Below are 11,415 nucleotides of genomic sequence, written 5' to 3'. Positions count from 1 at the left end.
ATTGAGTGGAGTAGCAGAAACTATCAGCAGAGTGGCTGTTCAGACCGAACAGGAGAGTATACCTCACTTGCTTGACGAAGTCGTTGCCGGGGCGCACGCTGGGGCCACGCCCGTGCACCCGAGCGCCAGTGGACGAGACAACGGCGGCCACGCAGCTGATCAGCGCGTCACGGCCTCGCAATCAAGCAAGGAGGAGCACGGTCTGGCAGCGGCGCGAGAAGCTGAGCCCGAGGCTCGGCGGCGACGAGTGGTCCGAGCACCTCCCGGCCGGCCTCGCGGCCGCAAAGGGGTAGTGCGAAGGCGATAGGAGACTGGAGAGCTCGCTGGAGGCGAGGAATCGTGGCCTGAGGAAGTGGGGGCACGGGAACCGGAGCGGCGGAAGACATATCGTGTATCGCGGAGGCCGGAGAATCGCATGGATGGGCGCGAAGAGGCATGTCGGAGCAATAAAATGACGGGAAACCGGTGGAGGTGGAGAAGGTGTGAAGTGACCTGCAGATGAATTGACCGCCGGCGACGGCGACGGCGACGGCGGCGGCGACGGCGACGGCGACGGCGGCGGCGGCGGCGGCGAGATGGAGGGAGAAGGGGAGACGGGAGTGGGGAATGAGATTTTTTTTTTTAATTTCTTTTTGAGGGAATGGAGTGGGAATTGAGTTGTGGGGCCCCAACAGGTGTCCCCGACCTACTCGGGCCCAGCGGCAGGGTAACTGATTGGGCCGTATGATGGGCTTCACTTCAGAACTAACCCTGGGAGCTGATTGCAACTGCGAGCTTTTGATTTTCCTTTTTATTTCCCCTCTTAAACAACTCCGAGCTCCACTGCATTTGATGTGCTGCTCGCCTGCTTAAGATCCAAAGACTTGGTACCAATGTCGTTCTGCCTGACAAGGTTAGAATAAAGAAAAGAATATTCAACTTCTCGCCTCGAAAGTGAAGCGTCAAATTTTTTTCTGAAATTCCAGCAGTACCGGGCTACATATCTCGGAAGCGAAGCGTAAAACGAACCGCGTTTGCTTCTGGAGTTGCACGTGACAAACAGAATGGACAAAACGAATAAGCAGCGAGATCTCATATCAGCTGACCCGGCACTTTATTCGCTTCTTGGCCCCTCCAAAAGAGAACCAGTAAAGCACCGCTGTCCACTTGTGGTGCAAGTATGGCATCAGAATTCAGAAGCCCAACTCCAGTATATGTCCAACAGTGTCGATGAATAACCCAAGATCTTATGTTCTCACAAGGTCTGAGCAGAATTCATGCAGGTGTCTTCCAAGTTCCAACTCAAGCTTGCCGCGTTATTTCAGACACCAAAACACACGATGGGGCGTGTCTGGAAAAGAATGACCGGAGCATAATAATTATAAACAAACTAAATAATGGAATCTTAAAAGAATCATGCCACGGCCTGGATCTGGCTTATTACTTTCATCTACAGCAAAGATTACACTCTGTTAGAGAAATCAGACTGATAATGTACAGTCCACAAGTATGCTCTACTATGTTGCACCGCGTAATGCTACTCGGGAGAAACAAGGAGATAGGCGGTACACCATGACTGCAGCTAAATTTTGCCACTTTTTAGCCAACTGCAGCAGGTCTATATTTCTGTGTACTGGGCGCTGGTGTGCGAGGAACTGGCGCTGGTTGTAGCTCAGATCCTTCAAAATGGACTGAAACCATGTACATTTTAACAGAGTCTCAATGGCCCCGCCCCCTCAGAGCTGAAAAGAAACCTCCCAGTAGTTTGTCCTTGTTCTTCCCCTCATGCTCATCTCCAACCTGTAATACGGATTGATAACAGCATAAACTCCCGTTCATAAGAGCAAGAATGTAAGATACATGAAATCTTCACACCACACAAACCTCCTCTGCTATTCTCTGGAGAGTTTCTAATATTTCAGAGAAGTCTGGTCTTAGAGCAGGGTCCTGCTGCCAACATTTCTGAAGAAGCTCAGAAAGCTTTGCGTGTGTATGTTTTGGAATTGTAGGTCGTAATCCCTGTGGAATGAAACATAGTATATTAGACGAGAAGGATTCAATACAGCACTTATATTTCCTTTTTCTCTTTACGGTGCAGAGGGGATTAAAATTTTATATTTGTGGCAAAGAAAAACCCTGGTGTGAGAGAATCTATTGCCATTCACTGATTCTACATATTTGCTCGTGTTTAAGCAAATTCTACAGAGATATGTTTCTTGAATTGGTTACATACCAAACGTCTGCATGATTTCTTGGAATAGATGCAGATTCCAAACATATGTGACGATTCTATCATGGTAATATGTGGTCAATAGGACTAATTGAACGGATTCCACTTAGAAACATAATCTGGACAACTTGGACAGCAAGAAGAAAAAAAGAAGTTGACAATTTTACCTTCTGCACCACACCAACAGCTGCTTGTAGTGGAGTCAGATACTCATAAGGAATCTGCAGGCAATACCAATTAATAACTCATTTCAAAAGAACAAGCTAGCATAATGGACAAATAAAGTAACAGAAGATTGATTCACATACCTTTCCTGTGAGCAGTTCCCACAACAAAATTCCGAAACTAAAAACATCAGCCTTGTGGTCATAGGGCTTGTGCTCTATGACCTGCAACATGCACGATTTCATTAGGCAATATCTCACTAGTGGACAAAGTAGTAAAGTGTAAAGCTCTATTTCTCGAGTCCATTGCTTTTCCAAGCTTGTGATCATGTGGAAGGTATACTTGTATTCTATACCAGTACGGCAGTATAACATACTGTTGAAAATATAAAATGTCTCTAGTTGTACGTCCAGACCACCCAGGTTCAAGTTCTCATTGAGGCGAATTCTCAATAAAGCCACCTAGCTACTCCTAATAGTCAAGATTTTATATATCATTTCTATTTTCGGATAATTATTTGATGAGTAGGGAGTATACTGCTAAATTTGGAACTGTTGCAACTCACTCTTTTGTAGAATCAATTAGTAATAAGGAATTCCCACTTCTCACAGGTACAAGGAAATACAATGATTTTGTTCGCATCTTAAGCACGAACCATGGAGATGACCTTAGAGTGTGGGTGTTCCGCGACCACATTTCTTTAATATAAACATTGGCAAGGGTAAAATGATGAAAAGGTAGCAGAGCTAATAATAAAAAATTACCTCTGGGGCCATCCAACGGTAAGTACCAGTTTCTGCAGTCATAACTCCAGATTGAGCTTTGACACGTGCAACACCAAAATCAGCAACTTTAACAGTCTGCAGAAGGAAACAAAAAAAAAGTAAGCCAGGCAAATTTTTCCAGTCCTGAATTTGGTACAGCAGAAACCCATCCTGGCACTGAACCAGATGTAGCCAGTTATGGAAAAAGGAATGGGTGACAAACAATAAATGTATTTTGTATGTCCAAAAGCATAGAAGGAAGCTAATATGGCTGAAATGAAATCCACATGAAACAGGAGCTACTTCACGTTCTGCGTAGCTTGATTAGATATTCAGATTACTTACCCCATTTTCATCCATCAGAAGATTGGCAGTTTTCAAATCGCGATGAATAATGTTATTCTGGTGTAAGTAGCTCATGCCTTTTGACACATCCATTGCAACTCCAATTAAAGCAGGAAGTTTGAAGACACCTTTATGTTTATGGAGGTAATCATACACACTCCCACCTGACATATATTCTGGAAGAGAGGGAAAAATGATGGTTGACTCATTATTAAAATTACCATCACAACAAGAAAATGGAATTCTTGAAAGGAACATTTTCTTCAGCCATACCTGTGACTATACATAGATTTGGGGGTTTAGTGCAAGCACCAATAAATTGCACAACATTCTTGTGACGAACCTTCCTAAAACCGAAAAACATACTCAGCAAGGTTGCATAAAAAAGCAGAGTGCCCAAGGAGGCACTCTATCGGGTGATTTTTATCATAAAGATGATGAAATTAACATCCAGACATCATGCATTTGGTGGTTCAATCTAGGCTCATTCTACGAAGAGCTCAGTCAATATGCAGATAAAGGACTGGTAACAAAATATGTTGGCAGGTAAATGGCAGAAAAGGGTTCTCAACTTAAGAGATGACTTTCACAGATATGTGATTGTAGAATAGTACTCATTGTAGAAGAAATAAAACCAAGTCATATAAAGGTTAACATGACAGGTGCAATCTCAGAGAAATAGATATATTCAATTAGCGTGCCAGAACAGTAATATCACAATAAGAACCCATCCTGTAATATAAGGTGAAACAGAGGTGAGTATATCGCAACACGCACCTCATTATATATACCTCCTGAGCAAATTCCCGCTGCATGTCCACATTTATTCTCTCAGGTTTCAGCACCTTAATAGCAACATCTTGACTGCAATAAGTACCCCGGTAACTGGAAAGAGAAACAGATAGCTAAGTGAAAACAAATCAAAACTCAAAAGGGATTTTCATGATAGCTAGGAACAAACACTCACAGATCACCATATGATCCTGATGCTACTTTATTCCCAAACTTGAGTAGTTTTACATCAATTTCCCATTCACTAGCACCATCTGTTGGTATCTCAACACGATCAGCTGCTGAATTCTCAGCAACTTGCATATTTTCAACTGGGGTAGACCACGAATGAGATGAAGACCATGCTTGTGTCTGTCGAATCCAAGACAAAGTAGAAAATGAGGATACACTAAATAAATCCGTTACAATAAGGAATCAACGAAATCAGAATGAATAAGTCTGTGTTTAACCTCTTCAATCCTGCCAATTTCCTTCTGTACTGCTTCTACTAAATCCTCTGTTTCCTAAAGAAACAAGTAGGCAAATAAATAGTAAGAGACAGAGATAATAACAAAACAAAATGCAAGCCACGCTCTTCCACTAAATTGTTGAAAGTTCATTGATATATGTTAGAACATTACTTGATTGATATATGTTGCATGATCCATGATGCAAGTCACAAGATTCTCAAGCACATGCACAAAATTCGTGACCAAATTGTATCAAATAGGTAATCTTCATGATTTCTAACACGTCTTATTTGTCTTGAGCCTCAATAACAAAAAAATAATAAACTGTAAACTATCGTTTGGATATCTTTTGTTTACCAAGTTAACGTAACTAAACCCAGGAACATTGGAAACAGCATATTTCCTGTTGGGCACAAATCATCAACTGGCCAATTAATTATTTTAACTTCACAAGAAGCATTCTGAGGTTTCGTGCTCTCTGACTGTATGTTTGAAAGATAGACATATACTGACGCTATATATATTAAAAAGCAACACAAGACTTGCAGGTCATTGGCAAATGGTAATCAGAAAAACTTAAGTTAGTGAATACCTCATCATGCCAACCAACAACAACAAATACATCGAGTGAGTAACCATCATTTGTTGAAAATGCATGCGCTTCTTGAATGTTTAGGCCAAGTTCACCAAGCAGAGATGTCAGCTGTGAGTGTCAGAAAATTTGTATCACTAAACAATTAGCTAACATGACTAATTCTGCTAACAGGTATTCACTCATACAGTGATAGTGAGATATCAGTGAAAATGTCGAATATAGAAGGAGAAAGATAGATATGTACAAGACTTTTGAAGCTATAAAATCCTATGAGAAACCCAAATGTGCATATGTTTACCTCACTGAGAAGCTTTGGCTTGTCAATGGTAGAAAAGGTGATTTCATGCATGGGCCTGAAATGACAAACAAGAAAATTATTGTATGTTGCAGAGAAACAGGTACTTCAGGTGAGAGTGACTGCAAAAGGGGCATCCCTGTGTGCCCCATGTGGTTTTCTTCTACTTCTTCTTCTTCTTCTTTTTACACATTCAAAGGAAAAGAATGCAACGAGAGTTTCTATTACACATTCACACCATATACAACACTAACAGAGAATCCAAAATGAAGATATGTTTTAACTAAGATAAAAATACTGGCTAGGTTTGCACCTAGCTGGCAGGAAGTCGAGTCCTCATTTAATTTAGTTGAAAAGATTGGGGGATGCCTTTCCCAGTCTAGTTTCTAAGATCAAACATCTCAGGTGCTATAAGTAAAATACAAGGTGCCTAGAATTTAAAAGCAGAGAGTACCTGTACATAGATCGACCATTATCAGAGGTGCTATCATGATCCTGGCCTTGAGACTTGCTAGCTTCAAGAGCAAGCGCCTCAAGATTTGTAGAAGAACCGAAAGCAGGAGGAGGGTGTATGCTGGAAACAAGTAATCTAAATGTTAAAACAAAAACCACACAAAAATGATTCAATAGTAGATGTTGTAGCGCATAGTAGTAAGGCAAGATAATAGCCATTTGACAAACATCCAAAATATTAGACAGATGAGAAAACACAAGTACCTTTGCTGCCTGTTCAACAGTCTTGAAGCAACTTCCTCCCCTACAGTGTTCGAATCAGCATCAGTCTGATTCCCATCAAGAATTGGAGATACCTAATAAATCAAGACTTCCCAATAAGGATAATGACCAACAATAGTTGAAGGTCTTCATATATGATTGCTAATTTAGCAGGAGTAATAAAAACTTAAAAAAATAATAGGACAAACTTTGTGTACGAAATGAAAACTTGAAATTCAGGAATAATACTCTATCGATTAAAAAAGGGAACTGGCACTGCAGTTTTGCGCTAAATCTTAAACTCTCGATTAGTAGGTAGGCTTACTTGTTCAAAAACACAGAATGCGTAGACATTGAGCTATAGGCATGATCAAGCGAATTTCCAGAGGAAGTCTAGCTACAATGTTTGTATGAATACAACACCAGAAAAAGAAAGTGCAAACCCGTAGTACAAAAATTATTATCAGGCAATAGGTGGAACCACGGATGATCAAGCAGTACGGAAATTTTGTAGATTTTTTTTTATCTCAAAAAACGATGAGGAGATTGGATAGTAACAAAGGAAGGAGATGTGCACTGAAGCTAGTCAACATCTGACCACAAACAGAAATCAGAAAACTATCAGATTAACACAAATTTGAGGTGCAACAAAACCCTAACAAGCTTCAGCTTACAACATAGCCAAATTTTCCATTAGCCCAGCACCCCAGTCAGTACCCTGGCTACTCAATTTGTAGACGTTGAAAACTCAAACTAGCACTTCTCAGATGCTATGCAGCTAGGCATCGATGCACCATGGCATTTCTTCATGCTTTAGGCAATGCAGGGCTCAGTAGGATTTAGCAAGCGGAAGGAGCACAATAAAGGAATGAGCTCATCTCAATGGGAGAATACAGTTCAAAAGATAGTCTGGTGAAACAGTGCTCATTTGTGTTTCAGAGGCAATGGACGCAAAAGGGTATACTCAATTGGGTCATGCAGTGTCGCCTGAACAATCGGAGAAGAGGAATTCTCCATTGCAGGAACCGGTCACAACCAACCAACCAAAATCAAGGGACCCTGAATAAATAAAAGAGGAAAACCTGTGCTTGACTTTGTCCACTGTAACTACTCGAGTGGTGTTCAGAATTGCGTTCGAAAATCATCACCTGCACGGCCCGCACTGCGAAAGCCGGGCGCTGCGCCGGATCCCTCGCCTGCTCCAGCAGCCGCCTATGCGTGAGCACGTCCTCCGCCCTCTCCACGTTCACATCCATGGCGTAACTGCAGGAACCAGACCGAATCGGGGTCAGTCCGGGCCGCCGCCAGCAGCACAAACCACTCGTGGGGGGGGCGAATTGCATTCGCGCGCCACGTCACGGCGGGAGCTCGGAGGAAGGGCCGGCGCGCGAGCTAGCAGGGGCGAGTCGCACCGGGCTGGGAGGCGGTTGAAGTGGTTCCAGAGTTCGTCGTCGAAGCCGGGCGCCCGGGCCTCGGGCAGGCCGGACTCGTGGAGGCGGCGGAGCACCTCCGTGTACACCTCGAGCTTGTGGCGCTGCTGCTGCTGCTGCTTCCGCGCCTGCGCCGCCGCGGCGGCCGACGAGGAGGACGTCGCGGGCCCCGCCGCCCCTCCGCCGGACGCGGCCGCGGCCGCTGCGTGGCTGCCGCAGCTCTCCGCGGCCTCCTCCACCGCCATTCCCGTTAGCCCCGCCCGCCGCTCTAGGTCTCGATCTCCCCCCCGCTCGCGGATTAGGAAAGCGCAGCGGAGCGAGAGAAATAAATAACCGTGCCCGATTTTTTAAAGGAGGAGGATGAGAAAGGAAATCGGAAAGCGAACGAAACGGCTGTGGAGACTGGGGGGAGAGAGGATTTTCGTTTTGCGGCGGTGAGCCGGTGACCGCCTGCCGGGGCCGGCCACTGCTTATATACGGCGGGCGGTCGCGCCACCTTGGAACGCTGCGACTTGAGTTTACCTCGCGGGGCCGCCGGGGCAGGGCTGGCTGGTGAAAACTTGGCTGGCCCGGGCCGCCGGGCGCCGTTCTGCCACACAGCGCCACGTGCGCGTGGATTACGTGCTTATTTCCCGGTTGGGATACTCTGGATCTCTGACACGAAAAAAGGTAGGAGAAGCTAAATTGAACTAGGCCAGAGAAAAATCCGGCAGCATGGTCGTCTGTTGGAAACAATGCCATTAGCACTACAATCTGAACATGTGCAGAGCAGTGGTAGGATTTGCTAGCATTGGTTGGGTTGGACGAGACGTGTGCCAAGAAAAGAGCAAAAGTTCGATGGAGATACCCGCCTTTTTATTTTGTCATGATCCAAAATTTGGTGTTTATATGATGGGGCATTTTCTTATTTGTCATTGGTATCTCAACGAGCGACACACTAGCTGCGGGAAACAAAGAATTGGGAAAAATACAACACCAGCAAAGGGTTCACTGATATGACTCGGCATTGTCAGTTTGTGTTTAGTTCAGATAAGAGACATTTGATAATTTGTGTGGTATATGATCACTATAGCTCCAGATACGGTCGGCACTAACAATGTGTGAAGATACTCGACAATGGTCGGCTAACAATTCGTGAACTCTAAGTGATTCTGCAAACATGTCGTAGCATTTGGGACGGAAGGAGCAGCGTGCAGCAGCCAGTAGAGCTAGACCGATAGTAGAAAACAGTGGGTCAAATTGGGGGACGGCTCAAGCAGATTTCAAACAGGCCAATCAAGCCGAGTCTAATAAAACTCGCGCGGACAAGATACGCCAGCTCGGCGCCCTCGGCCACATGCTTAATTTGCTTAACTAGAGGCCTGATTTGTTCGGGCCTCGTAACCATTGGCTAAGGCCGCTGCTGGCGCTCCCGTTGCTGTGGGCAAGGCAGATGCGAAACCGCGGGGCCGCGTATGTGCGCCCTCACGTGCACGTGGTCACGTGTGTCTCTGTTGTGCGTGGTACACAGCGCGCTCCCACGGACGCCCTGCCGCAGCCGATCAAGGAGCAGCGGCGCTCCGGCCACACCGGAGGGAGCCTGCGCGCCTACGTACGGCGGGGCCCGGGGCGTGGATCCCGCGGCCGGCGGCGGGCCGGAGCAGCCAGGGAGGGGCGCGGCCCCCGGCCGCGACGAGCCGACGGCGGAGCGGGGGCGGCGGGGAGTAAAGAAAGCGAGGAATGACGCGGACCTGTTGGAACGGAGTATGCCGGGCGGGGCGGCAATTGGTAGCCGCGTCCTCGTGGGTGTGTGGGTGTGTGGACCACCCCTGCGTCCCGCGGGCGGATAAGAAGGCCCGGTCAGCACCAGGGCAGCGGCCACCAGCCCAGCCCACTAATCCGAATTATTAGTTAAAAGTTAGTGGCTAATGCTGCTGATTAGCGCGGTGGGCCACCGGCGCTAATGAAGGACATGCGAGGTTAGAGTGACTCTTGCTGGTTGCTACTTGTGCAGGAAGTAATGCTGCTGCCAACACAAGTACATCGATCTGGCCTCGACATGGCCATGGTCATGCGCTGGCCCAGCTTGTTCTCCGGCTTCGGCACCGATCAACCAAAAGATTAGCAGAGGCAGAGGTTCCTGTTTGGTTGCAGCAATTCTTTTAGGGCTGACCGACACGTACGGCACACTATCAAAAGGTTCACCGTTGTATCCGCAATCGTCCATGCATGCAGCCTGCCTGGTTTGCGTTGGTAAACTGCGGACTTCGTTCCTCTACCACGACACTGTCGGTCTGTTCGTCGTCTTCAAGATCCTCTCTCTGTTGGCACGCGTGCTTTGAAAACCACGTGGCGTCTGGTAGGATATGCTCTCCGACGCCGATCATCCCATCAGTTTAGTTAGCGTCCTATACAGTCTCGTGGAATGCAACCGAAAGCTTTTAAAAGAGCGTAGGCACGCACCATAACCGTACTATTATTATTCTACCGAAAACAATTCCCTCATGTCGCAATGCGCACTTCCACAGTGTGAAGTTCTAGCATATCTGATCGGATATTCCGGTTGGCTCGAGTCAATGGACGACCCTGTTCTCAGCTCTCCGATCCCTCAAGTCTCGAGTTCTGATTGGAGAATCAATGGCGACACACGCACATGTTATCTTTCCTCCCTAGTCCATACTTATTCTTATTCTCGTCGTGCTACACCAGTAGTGCTCATAAACTGCTAATCAAGTGCTCCGGTTCTTGTGTTCAAGAAAACAAAGACTCCATTAAATTGAAGCTCCGGGTCAGACGGCCCCCCACCGAGCACGTTGGGCACTGAACTGTTTGTTCCATAACGTCGTATTTCATTAAGAAGAAACGCGCGAAATCGTTTTTGTAACAGCTAATATTATTGTTACAAGATCGATCTTGCACACTTTCTCACGCAAGTTCCTCTTGATACGAAGAAGGAAACATCTTCAAATCGACGTGGAAGCTACTTGCATTGATGAATCATGATTTGGTCAAGGCAAAAGGCCTCGTCACTGTTACTCCCTTTGTCCTAAACTATAGATATTAGTGTATGGTACCTATTGGAATGTGGCCCTCCTTTGTATCCGTAATTGTGGGCACAAATCTTTTTTGGCAGCACTAAAATCACGTGACAGTGATTATATTATATGAAAATTTTGAATGATTAGACTCCTGTAACATAGGATATGTGTTCCAATAACTATAGCTTGCGCCTTCTCTCTCTTTATATATAATCTCGTGGGATGCAACCGTAAGTTTTTTAAAGGTTCGGAAGATGCAACCAAACGTAACGTGTTAGAAAAAGGTTCATTTCCACTATTTTGCAACGTGAGAGGAATTAAGTTTTACTAGCAGATCTCATACGCTAGGATATTCTAATCGGCTCGGATCAGTGGAGGATCCTGCTCACTACTCTCCGGGGCCACGAGTTCCTGATTGGAGAATGGAGACACAAAGTGCTGTCCTTTTAATATGTTTTATTTACAGAAAAAAAATCTTACCTTTTCTCCCTCCCTCCCCATCGTGCTGTACTATGACACTGTGCGTATATAAAAAAGCGTGATGCAGTTGAACGACGACCTTATCATTAATTGTTTCCTAAACTGCAAACAAAGATGGAGGCGCATTTTCCACACAGTGGAGGGAGCACACGCGATTAGA

At 45.7% G+C, this 11,415-nt stretch overlaps 1 protein-coding gene across 2 annotated transcripts; it reads right to left on the bottom strand.

The window, feature by feature from the left end:
- Positions 1-1,331: 1,331 nt before the first annotated feature.
- Positions 1,332-8,210, bottom strand: LOC112882796 (serine/threonine-protein kinase STY46-like). Of its 2 annotated transcripts, XM_025947945.1 has the most exons (16): positions 7,741-8,207; positions 7,477-7,591; positions 6,332-6,423; positions 6,069-6,188; positions 5,618-5,672; positions 5,317-5,427; positions 4,725-4,778; positions 4,451-4,626; positions 4,261-4,368; positions 3,757-3,830; positions 3,484-3,659; positions 3,139-3,234; positions 2,518-2,598; positions 2,377-2,430; positions 1,864-1,998; positions 1,332-1,779 (listed from the first exon to the last, which is right to left on the bottom strand). In XM_025947945.1, exons 1-16 carry the CDS (start codon positions 8,001-8,003, stop codon positions 1,699-1,701), a joined length of 1,791 nt encoding a protein of 596 aa, XP_025803730.1. In that variant the 5' UTR covers positions 8,004-8,207; the 3' UTR covers positions 1,332-1,698. The 2 variants fall into 2 exon arrangements, with proteins under 2 accessions (XP_025803730.1, XP_025803731.1); XM_025947946.1 differs by lacking the exon at positions 1,332-1,779 and having other exon boundaries at positions 1,849-1,998; positions 7,741-8,210.
- Positions 8,211-11,415: the final 3,205 nt, after the last annotated feature.

The sequence above is a fragment of the Panicum hallii genome, chromosome 2, assembly GCF_002211085.1.
Source record: "Panicum hallii strain FIL2 chromosome 2, PHallii_v3.1, whole genome shotgun sequence".
NCBI classification, from domain to species: Eukaryota; Viridiplantae; Streptophyta; class Magnoliopsida; order Poales; family Poaceae; genus Panicum; species Panicum hallii.
This window is presented reverse-complemented; position numbering and strand designations above follow the sequence as displayed.

What these genes read in the sequence shown, in the direction of transcription:
- LOC112882796 (XM_025947945.1), bottom strand. Translation starts at nt 8,003, where the DNA reads ATGGCGGTGGAGGAGGCCGCGGAGAGCTGCGGCAGCCACGCAGCGGCC. An exon ending in TTCAACCGCCTCCCAGCCCG is followed by an intron (nt 7,592 to 7,740) that starts GTGCGACTCGCC and finishes TGGTTCCTGCAG; the next exon opens with TTACGCCATGGATGTGAACG. An exon ending in AAATTGGCAGGATTGAAGAG is followed by an intron (nt 4,627 to 4,724) that starts GTTAAACACAGA and finishes TGGATTCGACAG; the next exon opens with ACACAAGCATGGTCTTCATC.